Source organism: Chiroxiphia lanceolata, chromosome 8 (assembly GCF_009829145.1).
Source record: "Chiroxiphia lanceolata isolate bChiLan1 chromosome 8, bChiLan1.pri, whole genome shotgun sequence".
Lineage (NCBI taxonomy): Eukaryota > Metazoa > Chordata > Aves > Passeriformes > Pipridae > Chiroxiphia > Chiroxiphia lanceolata.
In genome coordinates this window covers 5,003,060-5,023,560 of record NC_045644.1, presented here as the reverse complement: position 1 = coordinate 5,023,560, position 20,501 = coordinate 5,003,060, and the positions used below count along the sequence as shown (strand labels likewise).

The window sequence follows — 20,501 nt, the reverse complement described above, 5'->3', positions numbered from 1 at the left end:
CAAGGGATGGAGAGAAGATAAACGGCTTTAAAGGCGAAGTTCACGCGGCAGCGCCATCCCGGGAGCCGGGAAGAGCCCGAAACACGCACCCCTGTCTCCCAGAACAAGGGGGGATGCCGGGGGATGCCGAGGGATGCGCCCTCGGCCCGGGGATGCTGCGGGCGCGTCCCGCATCGCCCGAACCCGCCCGGCGCGACTGACCCGGCGCGGAGGCACCGGCCGGGGGTGTCACCGCCCGGGTGTCACTACGGGGCTGTCGCCGCGGGGCTGTCGGCGCGGTGTCGCCCCGGCGGGGGCAGCGCTGGCGCCAGGGCGGGCCGCGGGCAGCGCCGGGCTCCCCGCTCCGTGCCGGGGGCAGCAGCGCCGGGGCAGCCCGGGGCTCACCCCTGCTTCCCTCGCCCGGCGGGATCGCGGCTCTCCCGGCACCTGCGGGCGCGGCATCCCGGGTGTTCCCCCGTCCTCCCATCCCATCCCATTCCACCCTATCCCATCCCATCCCTCCCTCTCTCACCTGCGCGGCGGCGGCGGCTCCGCGGGGCCGCTGTGGCCGCTGGGGCCGCGGCCGGGCCGCCCGGGCAGGCGCTCTGGGCCGGGGCGGCGGCTCCCGGCAGGAAATTTCCTTTCGCCGCCGCCGCCTCCTCCCGCTCCGGATCCCGATCCCGCTCCCGATCCCCGATCCTGCTGCCGGCGCGGCGCGCGCGGCGCCGTCTGGCGGACACCGCCCGCATTGCAGCGGGAGCGGCACCGGGAAGGGGGAACGGCGGCGTTGGGGATCCGCTCCTCGTCACCGGCACCGCCGAGACATCCCCGCGCACCACCCGCGCCACGCCCGCTCTCCGGGAATGCTGGAGTCGCCTCGCTCCATCCCGCGCTCCCGGGGCTCCAGAGCGTCCGGCTCCCCGCGGGCAGCGGGAGCGATGCTGGACCGCCCCCTGTGCCGTTTCGGGGTCCAGGAGTTCGCCGTGGGGACCAAACAGCCCCCAGGATCCTTCCCCTCATTGCTCACCTCCCCCCGTTAATGTGGCGCTGTCCTGGGGGGGGAGAAGGGACACACCTGAGGATTCGGGTACCCACCGTCCCCTCCGACGGGACCTCCGGGAGCCGAGGCTGCACCGGGACTGTGAACCGGGACACGGAGACCCAGAATAGAAACGTCAGGTGGAAAAGTAGGACAGGGAGGAGGGGATTACTGAGGGATAGGCGAGAATCAGGGCGGCTGAAGGCACATCTTGCTGCCTCTTGTCTCCAGTCCCTACAACGCACCTCTCCCAGAGCAAGAAGAGTCTCCCAGAAGAAGAAATCCCTCCTCCAGGAGGGATCCAAGTGATCTGAAAAGCCTTTTCCGACCTTAATGATTCTATGCATCACTTCCAGAACCCCCACACCCATGCACACCATATTTAAGTTTTCCAAAGGATATCCCAGATTAAGAAGAGTCTCCCAGAAGAAGAAATTCCTCCTCCAGGAGAGATCCAAGTGATCTGAAAAGCCTTTTCCAACCTTCATGATTCTGTGCATTACTTCCAGAACCCCCATATCTGTGCAAACCACATTTATTTTAAGTGTTCCAAAGGATGTCAGAGAATTAAGGGTTGTACAGAAAGACCCATTGGGACAGAAATATCAGAACATCTGTGAATGTTTGTGTCTTCTGCAGGAAACTTAATCAGAGCCTAATTATGTCCCTTTGGCATCATGTTGACTAGGAAACAGCAATTTAGGAGGAGGCTAAAATCCTATCAGCAGCCATGGCACTGCAAGTGGGCACAGCACCAGGGAGGTGTTGGGTTTTAATGAACATTTTTGTAGCTCAAATGACTGCAAGTCAGCAATTTTCTCCCTAGTAACCATTTGCAAGGAATTGCATATTAATTTAAATCACTGCTTATATCCCAGCAATAAAGTAAATGGAATTATTATACATATTAGAAAAAATTACCGTGCTTTCTATTAGCACAGAAATTAGAAGTACTATTATAATGTGGTTCCAAAATTAATTAGTCATGAGAAAGAAATGTGAAACCGAGTTGTACAATAAAGCACCAAAGAACATGAACATTATAATTATTAATAGATTATTTGAGGGGAAGAGATTCGCCATAGAGAAGGGGAATATCTAAAAAAATTGTACAACTGTGAAATAAAGTTGTAAAAGGAACTTCATCCAATCTTTCTTGCCCCAGCACCTCACACTCAAGTCCTAAATTGATAATGATATTGATAATTTAGCCTTGTTAGTCCACACCAGTGTTTCTAGTTCAGCTTCCTTCCATCCCATCCAGGAGTCTCTAGGCCTGGGTTTATGCCACTTGGGTTTTTCAGGATACACTAATGAGCTGGAGCCAACAGCCTGAGGCTGGTTCTATATTCAGTTGTTGGCTAGAGAAAAACAATATGGTAGGATGTTCTCATATAGTGTTTTATGCAGAAAAGCAGATTAAAAGTCTAGGAGCTGGGAGTTGGAGGAATGAAGTGTCTTGAACCCAATTTTCAGTGGTCTGGAGAGAATTTACAGTGGTGAAAAAGGGGAGAGGATGAAAATCAAAGCTGCTGTGGGATTTGAAGCAATTTAGTAGCAATTTAACAGCAATTTAACTACCTTGACAGAAGGTAGAAGCTTACTGAGAAAATAAATTTAAGAAACTGAAAGACTGAAATTCTGTAGCAAAAATAAGAGAATTCCCAAATTTAGCCCAATACAGCTCCAAGAGCAGCTTCTATCCACCTCACAGTCTGCTGGTCATCTGTCTGTTCATCTCTTTCCATCACCAATCAAACACATTCTCAGAAATGTCAGCTCTTTGGCAGCCGTTTCACCCTCATTTCCAGTTTGCCGGAGATGCTCCAGGGCCTCCAACAGCTTCTGGCTGGACCCAGCACCTGCATCCCTTCTTTTGCAGTGTGGAAGTAACATAATTCCAGCAGAAGTGCTGAAAATTGGCCCTGAGCAATTACAGTTACTTTGCTACTCTCTGTTACAAAGAGGTGCCTCCCCTGCTTTGAACTCAGGAAATAAATGATAGGAAAGAGGCAATATTTGAACAGCAGAATTTTATCTTGGGTATTCCAACATGGTAGCAACATGGTAAGTCTGTCTTTTTATTGATATACTGGAACACAAATTGGAAATGTGCTGGAAAAGTCAGAAAATCAGAAGCAGGACAGCGAATAACAGACACAGATGTGATTTCTGTAATTGCAAATATATCTTGGTCTAAAAATACAAGAAAAACTCTTTAAAGTGTGGATAATTGGGCAAAAGCACGAGGCTGTATAACATCCCAGCAGTAGCTAATTTAGTGACTTCAAAGGGCTATTTGTCTAAGGTTTTTACATTTGGAATCTAAAATTATGAGTACAGAGGAGTAGATTTAAGTATTCAAAACTACATATCTTTATAATTGTTACAGAAATTGCAATAAAGGAAAGCCTGCCCTGCCTGCTCTTCTCTCCATCTCCGCCTCAAGGCTTTGTTTTAAATACTACAAATCTTGAAGGAGCTTCAAAGCCACATTTTATTAAAGTAAGAATATTGCAAAGGCCATAATTTCTGATTCTTACAATAGCAGGAGGAGTTTTTCCCCCACTGTTCAATAAACTGTACTTGACTACTCAACTTCTACTTAGTCATAAAGGAAAGCAGCATTTTAACACCTAAAAACATTATATTACAGTTGTGCAATCATCTTTTGGAATAAAAAAAAAATGATACTTGGGACATCTTAGAGGCTTTAGTAGAGCTCAGCTCCAACCTTGGCCTTGGACACTCCCAGGGATGGGGCAGCCACAGCTTCTCTGGGCAACCTGTGCCAGGGCCTCCCCACCCTCCCAGCCAAGATTTTCTTCCCAATATCCCATCTAACCCTGCCCTCTGGCAGTGGGAAGCCATTCTCCCTTGTCCTGTCTCTCCAGGCCCTTGTCCAAGGAACCCAGAGCAGCCCCAGCAGGCTCTGCCAGGCTGTGAACTGAGGGATGCTCTTGCACAACCATTTTCAAACGGGATTCTGCTTTTTGTGTTTGCCTTGATCCCAGTGTGGTGTCTTTGGGATCTTCCACCTTTTTTCTGTCAATAAGGAAACCAGCAGTGCCTGTTCCTGCTGACTGCAGGTGTGAAAGGACCCTGCTCCAAGGTGGCAGTACAATATTCCAGCTGTCCCTCCCACACCAACCAATGCTGCAGCATCAGAGCTCAGAGATCAATAAGATCTCGTGATGGAGTTCTCAGCTGAGACATTCGAGTCATTTTCTGGGAAGAAATCCAAACAACACTTCCAGCCTGTTTGCTTTGTCTTTCAAAAGTGCTGGAAAAAAAAGGTCAGAGCAAGAGAAGAACAAAATCAAAAGATGGAGTTGTACAAACCCACCTCAGAGCAGCTCTGGGCAGGGATCCACAAAAATCATGATCACATCCCTCTCAGTTTTCCAAACAGTCATTGCAATAATTTTGCAGGTCAGTTGAGCTTCCAATTTTTCAACTCCAGCTACAATAAAATTCATGGTGCTTTATCCTGTTTCCCTCACCCAGCCCAAAAAGCATAAACAAACCCCTGTTTCCAGCAGCTCCCAGAATTCTGGCTGCAAACTACCAGAGAAAGAAATCAATCTCATTCTTAGTATTCAATAGTTTGGTTTAATTATAATTTATCCACCATAGAAGAGGTAAAAGCAATGTTGGTAATGCATGGCCTGATCCTGGAATACATACATGCAATCCATGGGCTGATCCTGGAATACATAAATGCAATCCATGGGTTGATCCTGCACATCATCTGCCTTGCATGGAGCTTCATCAACTCTTCTGGGGACCAAGAGCAGCTGAAGGATGAAGCAGCTGAGCTCCTCTGCAAGTAGACATGGAAAATGGAAAACAAAAAGGATGTAAAGTCTTTGTGGCTACACGAGGTTGTGCCACAAGGGTCACGCCCAAGGAGAATAACAAATATCAGCAAAACCTCCTGCCAACCACACTGCCAAGTCATCCTGACACCTGCCAATTGTTTTTAAATTAAGTATTTAAACTGAACATGGAAAATTTAAACCACCAGCAACCGTCACAAATGTTGTGGTTGCAGCAGAACAGAAGATAATTTGCAGTGGCTTCACCTTGAATTTCCCTGGCTGCTGCTGAGAGCAGTTACCTGTGAGCCAGCACTCACATCCTGCCTGTCAGAGTCAGCATCCCTTGGGAAGCAGCATCCTGGAATCCAGGAATGGTTTGGGTTGGAAGGGACCTTACAGATCATCCAGTTCCACCCCCTGCCATAGGAAGGGACACCTTCCCCTGGACCAGTTCCAACCCGGCCTTGGACACTTCCAGGGATGGGGCAGCCACAGCTTCTCTGGACAACCTGTGCCAGGGCCTCACCACTCTCACAGGGAAGGATTTCTCCCCCTCTGATCCCTCAGGAGCTGTGGGCAAAGCTACAAACCACCATGTAATTTATTTTTTTTTTATGTAAGAATGTGTCTGTCACATTAAAAAAATAGATGGATATGAAAGGTTTGCATTTAAAGGCTTTCATGTTATATTTATATTGCTTAAAGCAAACTGACTTGTACATAAACAGAAGGGAAATACCTAGTTTACCTTTCAAAATACAGGGCAATGAGTAATTTTATATAGCGAAGGATTCCAGCTCCCTGTGCTGCCCATCTGATTCATAACCAATTAATCTGATTTTTCTGTCTGACTCCTGTGCAGGGCTGAGTCAGTTCAGTGGGGGCAGAGTCTATAAGCTGCTGATCAGGAAATATTTTCTCTGAGTCAGAGGAACCCAGTCTCTCCCTTCTCTCAAGTGATGAGGTTGTCGTGTCAAACATCAATTTTCATTCCAAGTTATGTGATGTTTTTTCAGGTAACTGTGAGGGGAAAAAAAGAAGACACAAGGAATTGTAGCCTCAGCAGAGAACAGATAAACTTCAAGGTGACAGGCAAGAAAAAGGCAAATTATGGTCTCATTTACAGAGCAATTCTCTGAACCACAGGAGAGTTTCAGTGATTTGAGGCATAACAATTTGAGCTGAGTCACCAAAAACTAAATATAATTTAGTCAGATTGCTCAGAAAGGATCTACAGCCTCGTCACTGCTCTTAGTCTCTGTTATTGGGTATTTTTACAGGTGTAGATACTCAGCTTGTTGAAATTGAAAAAGAAAACCATCAAGCAGGAGCTGAAAAGTAATTCCCTTGAAGTTATTACCAAGATAAATATCAGTTCTTAAATATATATTTTTTTAAAATATATTTCATAGGGGATGGGTTTTACCTCAGTTTATTAAAAAATATCCTTGGACTGTAAATTCTTGGACTATGCTCTTTGTGTGCAAATAAAGGACCAATAGAAGTGTTGGATTAATGAACCTGTAGAGTTGGATCAGCCTAACAAAGTTTTCCCATATTGTGATGGTTAACGTTTAACTGGAATACTGGTCAGAAATGGGGGCAGGCCGCTTGTTTCTTATTTCTTTAGACAGGTTGAGAAACCTCCTTTTGCTCCTCAGAGCTTAAACCAAATCCTGACTGATTGCTGCTACATAGATATAGATTATGTAGGAATAAAATTCCTAAATATATGGTTTATATAGATTTTTAGGAATATAAATTATAGATTATTTAGGAATATAGGTTATTTAGAATAAAATTTATATATTCTTTAAAATTTATATGTATATATCCTTTAAAGCAATCACCTCAAAAGTATTATTAAATCCTATATAATTTGAAAAAAGTAATCACAAGACCATATTATATAAAGAGCAGAAATAAAATACATTGATTTCAAATCTAATTAGTGCTTTAAAGTTTTGGGTCAAGAAATCATAAAACCAGAAGAATCACAGTACAATAACACTGCATTGCACAACAGGGATTTTCTCCTCCCAAGAAATTCTTTGCCATTTCAAATTCATAAAAAATTCAAAAATCTCTCCCTGTCGTTAAAGTGCAAACCAGTGAAGCTTCAGGACAAGAACTCCACAGGTTTATTTAGTTTCCCCCTAAAGGTTAATTAAAAAACTCTGGATCATCCAGGAGCTCGGGTTTAGTATAATATGGAATAAGGACATTATAACTAATAGAAATAAAAGCTAATGGATTCTCTGTTAGCCTGACAATAGATTATTAATTTATATTTCAGGTGTCATCCCAAAAAAACGGGGACCCTGGTGCTGAGTTCACCTCAAATTCTAGAAATTTGGCTTCAGTCTTTTAATTAAGCAATGTAGGTTCTGTTCGATATCATTTTCTTACTGTCTTTTGTCTTTGTTTAATTTAACTTGGGCTGAAGAAATTAATATATTCTCTTGCTTTATAGTCCAGAACAGATTTTCTTCAGGATTTCTCCCTTTACATATCCACTACTTCATTGAAATGAATCCCTGTTCAAGGTATTGGTTTCCTCCTTGACAAAAAGAAGGTAAAAAAAAAAAAAGGGAAGGAGTTATTGTGAGAAAATATGTGCAATTTAATGAGGAAAAAGGCTCTTTCTTAGAAAACAATCTATTGACAGGATATAGAATGTCATTACCCCACCAAAATCCAAGACCAACGCAGTGTTTTCACAAATTTAAAGAATTTAGGAGGTCTCACAAAAGGGAGAGTTGGTCTGATCTTCAGCAAACTGGGAATTTGAACAGAGAAGGAACATTTTATGACTTTTTACTGTAACACATTAAATACAGATTTAGAAAAACATCTTTCCAACCTGTTTATCAGGATTTTAAAGAGAAAAACCTCAGAACTCTCCCAAAGGCATGAGGTGAGCTGGGAACACGCCGAGGCTCTGGATGAGCCCAGAGCCATGATCTGGGAAGTGCTGTTTTGTCAAGGTCATAAATAATCTGACGGTGATCCCAACCAGCCTTTGCCAGGCTGGTGGTGTTGTAACTATGGCAACACCTTTTCCCCAGACCAAAGTTCAATTATTTTACACTTTTATTACCACTGCTGTTCACTTAAAGTTTACCAGGGTAACTCTCTGTGAGCACAGAGCCCAGACAGCAAGGAGGAGGAAACAACCCCATGGTAGCTGGACTGAAGGGAACAAAATATCCTGAACTGGTGGAAAAATCTCTGCCAAGATGCCTTCCAGGAAGAAAACAACCATGTTTGCATCTGCTTTTTGTACCTGTGTTTCCTCCTTCGTGCTGATTTGTGTGGTGCTGGCGACGCAGCAGTGGGTGAGCAGCGACGTTCTCTTCTCTCGCACCAACACCAGCGTCACCATCAGCCTCGACTACGGACTCTTCAGGGGCACCTGTGAACAGTTTGTTCAAGCAGGACTTCAGGTGTCAAAACAGACCTTCCAAGGTGAGTGGTGTTACACCTGGAAATGGATCTGAGAGTCACAGAATGGTTGGACTGGAAGGGACCTTAAAACTCATCCAGTCCCACCCCCTGCCATGGGCAGGGACACCTTCCACTAGCCCAGGTTGCTCCAAGCCCCCTCCAACCTGGCCTTGGACACTTCCAGGGATGGGGCAGCCACAGCTTCTCTGGGCAACCTGTGCCAGAGCCTTACTACCTGCACAGGGAAGGATTTCTTCCCAATATCTAACGTAAACTTAAAATCTTCTTGCTCATATCAGTGTCAGCCATAGGACCCGCAGCTCATTTTTATGTTTATCTGTAACTATAATACTTTAAGTGAGACCAAGAACAACTGTAGAACAGCCTGGGGATTTAACTGGCATAATATAAGACCCCCAAAAAGCACAGAAATTCTGCAGCATTCTTGACAATAACAACTTATTTTAATCACCTGTATAATTACCTCATTCCCTTTGGAATGAGGGAAAAATAAAAATTGAGAACTTTATGTAAAATTGACTTTCACTTGCAGAAGTTTTCAGTGAGGAACAGAAAAGCAACACTTACCCCTTTATTAAGGGATTTACAAACCTAATTCATCTTCCAGAATTTCCTTTAATTTCATTATGTTAAACTTATTGTTTGATTTTAAACATTTTCCACCGGCTACCAAATTAGCATCATTTTATAGAAAAAGGTTTTAAGACTCCTGAAAGAAAAAGAACAAAACATGTAAAACAACACCCAAAGGTAGATAAGCCGGAAAGCTGTTGCAAGGATCAAGGGTTTGCACTCATTTTATCTGTCTTGCTGTCACACCACGTTCAAAGCAATAATGACACATGTGAATGGGGAAAAAAGCCAGTCAGAAGAAACTTAACAAAAATTGGAAGAGTAGGTCAAACAGTTTTAAAAACATGAAATATAGAATTAAAATAGATAAAAGGAAGACATTTTTTACAATTAAAGTGGTAAAGGAATATTTTTTTTACAGTTTTAGTGGTAAAACAGTGGCACAGGTTTCCTAGGAAAGCTGTGGCTGCCCCATCCCTGGAAATGTCCAAGGCCAGGTTGGAGGGGGCTTGGAGCAACCTGGGACAGTGGAAGGTGTCCCTGCCCATGGCAGAGGGGGGGACTGGATGGGCTTTAAGTGTCCCTTCCAACCCAAACCAGTCTGGGATTCTAAGATACTTCAAGAAATATTTTCCTTTTTTGGTAGGCTGCTGTGAGATGTCCCAGAGAAGCCACCAAGGCAGAGCACAGCAGATCTAAGCCTGCAGGTGGTTCCCATCTCCCAGATCTTTCCCAGCTTAATTTATCATAGAAACTGTCCCTGTACAAACAGGCACCCGAATTCCCACGGTGGCAAAGCTGTGTTACACAAGCCAGTTCTCTTGAGAACATTCATGTTGTCATGAGAACATTTAGATTGCCATGAAAACCTGGACACAGCAGCACTCCCAGCAAAACATGGAGCATGAATTGAGATTGTCACTTAACAAACACAAACCCACAAGGCATTTAAACCTGGTTTACTTACAGTCATATCAGAATAATCGCAGTATTTTTAGAAGAGTAAATATGCATTAATAAAAATGGTTTCTATGTGGTTCTAGCACCCTATGGCAGTTGGCTCAAGCCCCAAACCTTGTGCCATGTGGGCAGGCTCTTGCTGATTTTAACTGGGCTCCCTGTGAAACCTGGAGTCCTCCCAGCAGGAGCTGATTGCAGGGTGAGGACACAGGTTGGCTGGAATTCAGGGCATGTGTCTTCTCTTTGTCTGTACAGCGGCTCACACAGCCCAGTCTCAGGCCCTGGGTGTTACCAACAGGTCAGTTTTGATCAAAATCAATGAAAAGGACTCACCCAACACTTGTACCAGTGAAGGGTTTCAGTTCTTGCACGGTTTACGTGCGTCTCAGTGGTGTTGGGTTTTCCCCCACCAGATTCAGGGCTTTGTGATTATCATTTATCAGATAAACATTTAGAGGAAGTTATCTCAATTCTCACAAATCAGTTAGTTAGGGATGAACAAAACAAGTGAGTTTCAGGAGTTGTTTTCCCACAGCTGCTGAAGGAAAGTGATGCTTTAAGAACAGTCCAAAGATGGGTTTGCCCACATCCCTCCCTAGTTCAGTTGGGCACATATCCAAGGGGAGATGGACTGATTTTAAATTAGTTCTTAGGCCCTATACTAGGCATTATTGTCATGTTTTATATTGTCGTTTATGGAAGAAATTCTTAGTCCTGGCCCAGGTTGCCCAGAGAAGCTGTGGCTGCCCCATCCCTGAAAGTGTCCAAGGCCAGGTTGGACAGGGCTTGGAGCAACCTGGGCTGGTGGAAGGTGTCCCTGCCCATGGCAGGGGGTGGAACTGGATGAGTTTTAAGGTCCCTTTCAATCCAAACCATTCTATTCTATGATCCTATTCCATACATACTTGAAATAGGAAAGGTATTTCACAGAATTGCATACATAATATTTTAACTTCATATAGACAGGTCTTCCTAAGACAGTAAATGTCTTTTCTTTGTTGATTCTTAAGTAAATTGATTTCCTGTTTTATGGAGAAATAAAGTGATGTGTTTTCTCCACTCTAATGTTTCAGACACCACTAAGAGGACTTAAAAACATCCTTTTAAATCACAGTGTGATCCATCCCTCAGCAACTGTGTCCTTGCTGGGGGGCCCTGCTGTGCACCCCACGTGTGTTTCTCAAATGGCAGTGTCATGTTTGGGTGTGAGAAAAGGAGGATGGAAATTATAGAAGAGCAAATCAAAGGTGATAGCTTGGGGATATGAAATCTTTGTTAGCAATAGCCCAGGTCGGTTTTTATTAATGGCCATTCAAAAGGTCATCAACAGCCTTTACAAAAAACTTAACTTATTCCTGTAAAAAGCACAGCATTAAAAGAAATTTCTGAGCATAAAGACGAAAGACAAACATGGTTTCTGCACCGTGGCTGTGCATGACCTGCCCAAGTCAGGGTGTCTCTTTAACAGACTGCCAGGAACAACCTTAATAGAGCAATAAATCAAAACAGCCACTTCCCAGGCTCTGGGGATGAATGGTCTGGCAGAATGTAAAAGTTATTTAATAACCAAAGTCCTTACAGTCTTCATGAGCTGTTTTAATGATTTCTCTTAGCGAGGAACCACCTACGAATGTAACAGCCTGTAAGAGCTTGTTTACAGCTCTGCTTGTGTCCATGTAGGAGTTGAGCAAGGCCCAGGAAGAGGCACACCCAGAAGAGTCCTGGAACATCAGGATTTGTCCAGCTGTTTGCAGCCAGCAAGGCCAACAACACATGAGGAAGCCTTTGAAATTTTCTATGAGCAGAGAAGAATCAATTCGCTTTCTCACTTTTAAATGACATGACAAATGCCTGAAAATCAGTTTCCAGGTGTGCTATGGGATCTCCTGAAAACTGGGAAGCTCAGCTGAACTCTGCCTGGGGTTTCTTGGTTGTTTGGTTCTTTTTTTTTTTTTTTAATGAAAAATTCGTTGTGTGTCATAAGTGATCAGAGAGCTCACAAAAGCTGCCAGATCAGCCCTGCTTGGAAGGCTGACTCAGATCAGTAGAAGTTTGGGAAATTCTATCCAAATATATAAGAATTAAGGATGGGGGAAAAAAAAAAAAAAAGATACAGGAAAATAAGGAGAGACCTGGGCAGGGCAAACCCCTCTGTTTCCATTGTAGAATGAGGTTATTTTACACAGATGCTGCAGGTTACTGTTGACCCCACTCAAACAGATCAGCTCCTTCAGTTTGCACAGACTGCTTTATTTAGGGCAAAAAAAATCTGCTGCCATGAAAACAACATTTTCTTTAAACCTTTAGCCTTGTGCTGTTAAAATAGCTGAAGTCTGATAAAATGACATCCCCTAAACTGCTGATCACTGTCAGAGATAAACAAGATCAATTAGGGGCTGCAATAGGTGTAGCCAGTCAATCCTGGAGATGTTCTGAGTGATAAAATTAAGTGAGGCTGCCAGAGGGAAATTACACAAGCCTGGCTGGTTTGGCTCCAGACTTACATCTTGTGCAAGAAATACATCAGAGGTGATGCCCAGGCTGCTTCAGCCTGAGTGCAGGGACACCCAGCAGCGTGCTCACTTCCATTTAATTGAGTGATAGCCCCTGGAAGCCCTTCTTTCCTGTTCTTCTAGGAAAATTGCTTACATTTACAACTGATTTCCATAACACATCCTTGCCTCAAACAGACATTAACTTCTACCTGCACTATTACATAAAATGAAAGAGAAGTTCTCCTTTTCATTTCTTCCCAATAGCCCTTCTTTTTATGATGTTTATTTCTCTTTATGGGGTTTTTAGTACTTTTTTTCCTGCTATGATTTCTCCCATTTAGGCACTACCTGAACACTTTGCAGTAATGGCTTTGTGTTAAAAGCAGAATAGAAGGGGAATTCTCCTACACATCTGTCTATCACAACACCCATTTGAATAGAACTGGAAAACATTGTCATTGTATTTGTTACAACATCAGGCAGCCACAGGCAAATTGCAGTTGCTTTTTCAATCTTTAAATTGAAAAGAGGAAAATAATATATCTCAACACGGCAATACTGCAATTACATTTTGAGGATATTGTGTCTCTTATTATCAGCAACCTATGGAATGACTGGAAGGATTGAGGCAAAAAATCAATAAAATTGATGGCAGTCCTGGAGGGGTTGAACATGTGCCATGAACATATGGCCAGACACTCCTGCAGCTCCAGAAACTACAGAGGGCAATGGCCTGTGTCTATGAACTGTAATAAGCTGGAGCCAAAAGGAGAGGGGCCAGGATCTGATTCCTTGGCATTTGGCTGGAGACCTTGAGAAAAGAAGCTCCAGGGCCACCATGTGACCACAAAGCTCAGCCCTGTGGGAGCCACAACACTCCATATACCCAGCCACAGAATCCCTGGGGTTGGAAAAGCCCTCCCAGCCCATCGAGTCCACCCTGTGCCCGATCCCCACCTTGTCACCCAGCCCAGGGCACTGAGGGCCATGTCCAGTCGTTCTCTGGACACCAGGCACAAGCTCCACACAAGCTGCAGGATCAGTGGCCAGCAAATGTGCTCCCTGTTCTTAATTTTAAACAAGCCTGGCTGCTGTAGTTGTTATTTTAAGCCAATGTAGGCTTAGAGATATAATGCACACGGGGTGTTTGAGCTTGCACTGAAATCTTCATCACATTGAATTAATGAAAAATATCCTAGATTTGTATTTCTATTTTTGCCATCTTCCCTCCTTTACAGAAACAGTGCCGGTGAGCGGGGCTCTTAATTTAAAAGCCCAAGCCAAGCAAAATCTGAGGAATTGTATTTTAAGAGTTACTCACCCTGAGTAGTTGAGGAACTGCTCAGCTCAGGGTGGGAGCAACAGGGAGGGATTTTCACCCCTGAACACGATGCCCCAGCTCGTCCCAAATTAAGAAATTAATTTTAAAATTCAGTGGATTTAGGGGTGGAAGAGCAATGGGAAGTGGGAAAAGGAACATCACCACACTGAAGCTGCAGTGAACGATGGACGGTGCAGCAGATCTGACGATGAGCTGCGGGGTCAGGAGTCTCAGGGCATCCAAAAACATCTCCAAAGTAGGAGTTACCCTTTTCTTTTAAAAGAAGGGAACAAGGCCTGCCTCAACCATTTATTTTTTTTTGCAGGACATAGAGACAGATCCACTCAGGGTATGAGCTCAACCCTCCTCACCTGTCCATGTATGACGGTGCTTAGCGATATTATTCCTGCAAATCCACCTGGCCCTTCCTGAGGGAGTTTTATTCCCTTAGAAGCTGTTCCTCTTGTCAAATTTATTCCATGGGAGGGAAACTGATGCCATACTAGGAGAGAATAACCTGCAATTGGAACAGTTTTAAATAATTATTGAATTTACCAGACGTGGGCAGAGGAACACCTGGTTTTCTGGTCCAGTTAAGCATAAAATTTCTGTCTGGCCACGTCAAGAGGAAGTTTTTACAGAAGTATTAAGGAAGAGAAGTTTCCTATCCAGCCAATGCCCAGGAGGTTTTTGTTCCTGCAGGAGTAGCAGACATGCACTTTTTTCTGCCCTGTGTACCTTCACCCCATGTGGTCTTTGGGTTCATGTGCTGTGCCTTGCTGTGTTCCTTTACATCCTGATCTCTACAGATCAATCAAGTCTCTGTTTATCAGCTTTTAATTACAGCCACATCAGTAAGTCATAGGCTTGTCAGAGTCCACCAGACCATGAGGGGAAGGCTGATTATCATAAAATCATTAAGATTGAAGAACACCTCTAAGAACATTAATCCCAACCTTTAACCCAGCACTAATAACCCATGCCTCCAGGTGCCACATCCACGTGTCTTTTGAACACTTCCAGGGATGGGGACTCCACCACTGTCCTGGCAGCCTTTTCCAGTGCCTGACCACCCTTTCCAGTGAATAAATTTTCCCTAATATCCAATCTAAACATCCCCTGGCAAAAGTTGAGGCTGTGTGCTCTTCTCCTGTCCCTTCTCCATGCTGAGCCCCTGTGTTTTAGTTGCAGATTCCCTGAGCAGCACCAAGACAAGAAGCACCAACGTTGCCATTATTGTGATTCTGGTTCTCAGTTTACTGACTTCCCTTCTGAGCTCTGGATTCACCTGCACCAATGCTGTCAGCAATCCCTACCAGACATTTCTGGGACCCATTGGAGTCTACACCTGGAATTCCATATGTGGTGAGTAACACATCCCATCCCATCCCATTCCACTTCCTGTCCACCTTTGGATGAATACCTTGATTCCAAGATTAAGAAATACATATCTGGAAAAGGAAACACTCGGAAAAGCATTTTGTTCAGTAGGTTTAGTTTTTATCTGTGTCTTCTGGGACACCTGAAAACTACCTTTTAAGTACCAGTAAAATTGTATCATATAGTAGTAAAATTATATTTATATAATAGTATGTATGGGGAGCAGCAGTTAGAAGGGCTGAGCCACGGCAAACTTTATTCCCCTCTCTAAAAGACACTTTTGCAGATCAAATAAGTTTTAACATTCCCTAAGCATATAAAAAAAAGGTAGAGACACTGAGTCATTAGAGCCTGAACCCTGACAAAGGGCTCCCTGAAGGTGCAAGCCCATGTTCACCTGGTTGGCTACTCCCCACACACCCTCCTGCCCTCCTGGTCACGCACTGGCAATGATTCCAGCTCTCACACTCAATTTGTCTCTAGAGGATTATGTGTTCCTCCAATAATAGGTTTGCACTTGAATAATTTCCTTTTAAGACATCTGATTACAGGGTACTTCAGCAAGAGCATTTTACCCTTCAAAAGCTCTTCAGGTCTGCAGATGGGAGGGAGGTGTGTCCCCAGCAGCACCACCATCAAAATCAGACCTTGGTGGAAAGGGAATTGTATAGATAAATTTAATCATAGCAAGTATGGGTGGGGGTATGAAACTCCCCTCTTTTTTAACACGTCACATAAAGATAGATGCAGAAACAGCTGTGAAATGCAGTAAGAAAAGGGAACAAATGCCTAAATCAGACAATTACTCACTGTTGAGACAAGCAGATCATTGTCTTGTCACATGAGGAGGTTATTCCTTTCCTGAGCACCCTGAACCTGCAAGCTCTGACCTGAAATGAAAGGACCATGGACTTGCAAAAATAAATATTGGTGAGAAAATAAACCCCCATGCTGGCTGAGGGTTGTGGTTCCTTTGTACAGCCCTGTGAGTGCTGTGACCTGGAAGCCTATTTTGCTGTGGGTGTATTTTTATGAACAATCACACATCATTTGATGTGGGAGGTTATCTTGGAGGTTCCTAACTCTCTTACCAGATGGCCTGAAAGTCCTCCTGGAAAAAAACTGAACATGTTTAAGCCTGAACTTTTGTAGGATGATGTACCTGGAGGAAAGGAATGGAACTATTTCCACCAACTTTCAGAGCACAATGAAAGTAGGAATGTAAAAATATTATTTAGCTAAATGTCAAAGTAACTGAATTCATTTAACACTTGGAAGGCTGTAAGAAATAGATACAGATATAAGAAGACCTTGAATTTTGGCTCCTAACAGAGTCATCAAATAATTTGAGTTGGAGACAACATGAGGTCTCTAAATGTAAGCTCTTGAGCAAAGCTGGGCCAACCCTGAACCCAGACCAGGGTTTATCCAGCTGTGATACTGCCCACCCCATGGATTTGAGGTCATATCAAATAGACAATCTATGAATACATTATACTCATCAGCATTAAATTCAGTGAAAAAAAGTTAAATTAAAGGGCCTTGTCTAAGAATAATCAGTGAGAATCCAGTAATTTTAAAAGATGGTATCATTGCCTATTTCAACACACCTGGCAGGTGATATTAGGTCAAAAATTTTATAAATGCCCTTATAATTTACTAGTGGAAAATATTTTGTCCTAGTGCAGGTATTTAACCAATTTAAGTAGACTCTTTACGAACAGCTACTTAAATATCACTATGGTTTCACCTCTAATATTTGTATTTCTATTTTCTAGGAATCCTCATACTTATAGCCATGATACTTTTCCCTGTGAACGTAGAAGCACACAGCCTGTCTGAAGAACTGGCCCATGGATGTTCCACCTCTCTGCAGAGGCACATCAAATCTCAGCACAGTTATGGATATTCCTACTGGATCATGCTGCTCGTCCTTTTCCTGAACATTGCTTCTCTCATCATCATATATTTCTATGACCATGCAAGATATTCTAAGAAGAAAGAGCAGGAAAGACCCATTGAAAATGCACCAAAAGATGTCATTCTGTTTTAAGGACACCACAGAACAGAGGGTGCAAAGGAAAATGACTATTTAATGTGGACAACTGATTTCCATTCAAACTGAACTGTGTGTGCAGTTCAATTAACAAATTGGTTTGAAGACACAATGGTCTACTTTGGTTTTAGCTGCCTTCTGCTTCACCCTTTGAGATCTCAAGGGGCAGAAATATCCCTTGAGATGATGAGAAATGGTCACTAAGGTGTTGGTGCTTCGTTTTGTTCTTTCTCTACTTAAGGATCTTCTCCAGCAGGTCCTTGTGGAGCTGCCCAGGTGACCACAGGGACTCAGGGAGGCTCCTGTTCATGGGCAGGAGTGTGAGCACTTGTGGACAAAGTCCACAGAAGACAGTGGTGGATTCTCCATCCCTGGAAGGATTTAAAAGCCATGTGGATGTGGCACCTGGGGACATGGGTGGCCTTGGCGGGTCTGGGAGAATGGTTGGAAGGCTTTCCCCTCCTAAACAATTCTATAATTCTGTGACAGGACAGGAGTCTAATATCAACAAGTTATTAATTTGTAGAAACATTAGGAAAATCCTGTTTCTGGCTATTTATAGACCTTTGATTCCTGCCAAGAGCAAGGGGCAAAGCCACACCTTGGGCAGGTGTGCCTGTCCCCTCACCTACACACGACCCAGGCTGTCACCTTGCCCTGACACAACATCCCAACAAGGGGGTTTATTAGTGATGATTTACAGCCAGGACCATCCCCATGCCTGGTTTAATTAGTATTTAATATGGACATAAAGACACACAGCTATAGAACTCCACAGAAGTGAGGGATCTCCCTTCCTGTTCCCTCAGGGGACAGTGAGCAGACGAATGTGACCTTGGGACAGATGTCACAGTGCAAAACCATGCTTGGAGCATGTGTCCCAGGAGAAGTTCACTGTGCAAAACTGGCCAGCACCTTCTGCTCCTCTTCAACCAGGAGAGCTGGTTTTGTTCCTTTAAAAAGGAAAAAAAAAAAGACTCATTTTCCTTCATATTATGATTTTCACTGCCCTGTGTGGTATCTGTCCTCTGATACCAGAGGTGCTCGTGGAGATAAAAAAGCATTTTGAAGAGATGAGAAGATACAAAAGGTGACTTCTCACTATTTATCTCAAAAAAATAAAGTTTCAAGATGAAAGCACACAACACTTGGTGCAGCTGTGCTCTATCAAAGGAATCAAAGCAGGGGGATTTTTCATCCCTCTTATGCATTTGGCTGAAAGAGTGATGAGGGCAGAACGGGGAAAAAAATTAGAAATAAAAGAGGGTTTCTAAAACTTGAGGTCAGCAAAGTCAGGGTGTTACCTACTCTGCAGTGCTGACAGAGCCCTGCCTGTGAGAGCTTTAAACATTGCAGTGAAACAGTTGGGTGCTGCAGTGGCAAAAAGCCAAACATTTGCCAGTTTTGCTTTGGCTGCAAAAATTTTCACACAGTTTCAGCGTTCAGCTGTCACTGTTGGGCCCAGCCAGCATCCATCTCACAGCACACTCACACTCAGAGCAACCCTCACGGAGAAATTAAGTCATAACACTGGAGGAGCAAGAATTCCTGCTTTGGAAAGCAGTGGTTTACCACTGCCTGGGAATTTCTGTTGCACTGAAGCACTAATACCTATGAAAGAGCCGAAAAACAAAATAAATCCTACTTTTGTGTGCCTGTTTGAAGCATGAGGCTGTTAAAAATCAGCCTGGAGGTCTCCCGTTTGCATGCAGATATTTGCAGCTGTGAGGTGGGGGGGACACGTGGCACTGGAAAGTCACTGGATAACAGGAACTCCCCTGCTTTGATGTGAACTACAGATCAAAGTCATCACAACACTAAAAAATCTAACTTAAATAGGAGTTGAAGTTGTAAGTGGCTAACAAAGCTGCCTTGAGATTCTCTGTCTGAATGTTTTACTTCAAACTAAGGACAGGATTTCCCTTCTCAAGCTCAAAATGATCCTCTCAGCCCTGTGCCACCCCCCTTTCTGCCTCGTGCCAGGGTGTCAGTGTGTCAGATGCTGCTGATAGAGATGGAGCAGTGGGGGATGAGGCCGAGGAAGGCGAGAGCTCCCCGTGGTGCCCCCGGGAGGGGCTGCACATCCCTGCACGGCTGAACTCACCCAACCTCAGCTGGGGGAGCACAAAGCACGTGAGGAGAAGGGAACACACAGACCCACCACCAGCTTTTCACCCTGCATTTCCCTAAAATGCCCCGACAGCCCTGCAAAGTCGCAGCAAAGCGCTGTGTGCAGTGGGGGGTGTTATAATTTATGGGTCACCCAGAGAAACTGTGGCTGCCCCATCCCTGGAAGTGTTCAAGGTCAGGTTGGACAGGGCTTGGAGCAATCTGGGATAGAGGAAGGTGTCCCTGCCCATGGTAGAGGAGTGGAACAAGATGAGCTTTAGGGTCCCTTCCAACCAAATCTACACAGAAAGACTCTGAAAGTTTTAAAAGTATTAAATATGAATTGAAATATAAGAAATTCCCTGCAGACAGTTAAGGAGTTGTGGGTTGACTTGCTGGAAGAGTTACATGTCCATCTCACTTTTGGCTTCCTGGTACCTCTGGATTTTGCATCTCCATCCAGGTTGGATGGGGCTTGGAGCAACCTGGGCTAGTAGAAGGTGTCCGTGCCCATGGTAGGGGGTGGAACAAGATGGACTTTAAGGTCCCTTCCAACCCAAACCATTCTTGGATTTGATGAAATACTTTCCCGGTCATCCTGGTTTCAGGCTCTCCTCCCTTTTACCCACCACCCAAACCTGCCTCAGGGCTGCAAGAGGAATATTTATTTTTAATTCCCTATAGTAAAAATCATTACCGTGTTGGCGATCCTGTGCTTGATTTAGAACATTGATTGTTAATTCTGGCAGTTCTCCTACCAGCTGAGATTTTTAAATAGCAGGAGCAGGATGACTCTTTAGCAGAATTGCTCCTGGCGGACAGGGATTGGTTTTATTGACTGAGTCTCTTTGCCTGTGGGTAACAGCAAAGCTGCACTGTCTCTTTTTTCTGTAATTGTGAAGTTAAGCAGCCTCTGCTGTGCTGTCAAGTAGCTGTGCCTACATCAGAAATTATTGCATTTGCCTGCTGTGAGGCTTGCAATGTGTCTTATTAAATGTTTTCAGCTGCTGCTAAACATTAAGGTGACTGATAATTTACTGGGTATTGCGGATCTTCCGTGGTTTCAAAGGAAAAGCTGCCTTTATTCTGCATTTCTACTGTTTCTGCATTTGGTGTAACTTTTATCTAGTGTGAAACTTTTAGAGTGAACCAAAAAGCTAAAGTAGATCTTGCATAAAAAGAGTCACAGAATGGTTTGTGTTGGAAGGGATCTTAAAGCTCATCTCGTTCCACCCCCTACCATGGGCAGGGTCACCTTCCCCTATCTCAGGTTGCTCCAACCCCATCCAACCTGGCCTTG

The 20,501-nt window shown here is 44.2% G+C and overlaps 1 protein-coding gene across 1 annotated transcript; it reads left to right on the top strand.

Annotated features, from left to right (window-relative positions):
• Window positions 1–7,958: 7,958 nt before the first annotated feature.
• CLRN3 (clarin 3) lies at window positions 7,959–18,234 on the top strand. Its single transcript, XM_032695169.1, has 3 exons — window positions 7,959–8,307; window positions 14,842–15,021; window positions 16,815–18,234. The coding sequence occupies exons 1-3, from the start codon at window positions 8,079–8,081 to the stop codon at window positions 17,087–17,089; spliced, it is 684 nt and encodes a 227-aa protein (XP_032551060.1). The 5' UTR covers window positions 7,959–8,078; the 3' UTR covers window positions 17,090–18,234.
• Window positions 18,235–20,501: the final 2,267 nt, after the last annotated feature.

Coding starts and splice junctions, on each gene's coding strand:
- CLRN3 (XM_032695169.1), top strand. CDS start 8,079: ATGCCTTCCAGGAAGAAAACAACCATGTTTGCATCTGCTTTTTGTACC. Junction 8,308..14,841: donor GTCAAAACAGACCTTCCAAG/GTGAGTGGTGTT, acceptor CCTGTGTTTTAG/TTGCAGATTCCCTGAGCAGC. Junction 15,022..16,814: donor CACCTGGAATTCCATATGTG/GTGAGTAACACA, acceptor TCTATTTTCTAG/GAATCCTCATACTTATAGCC.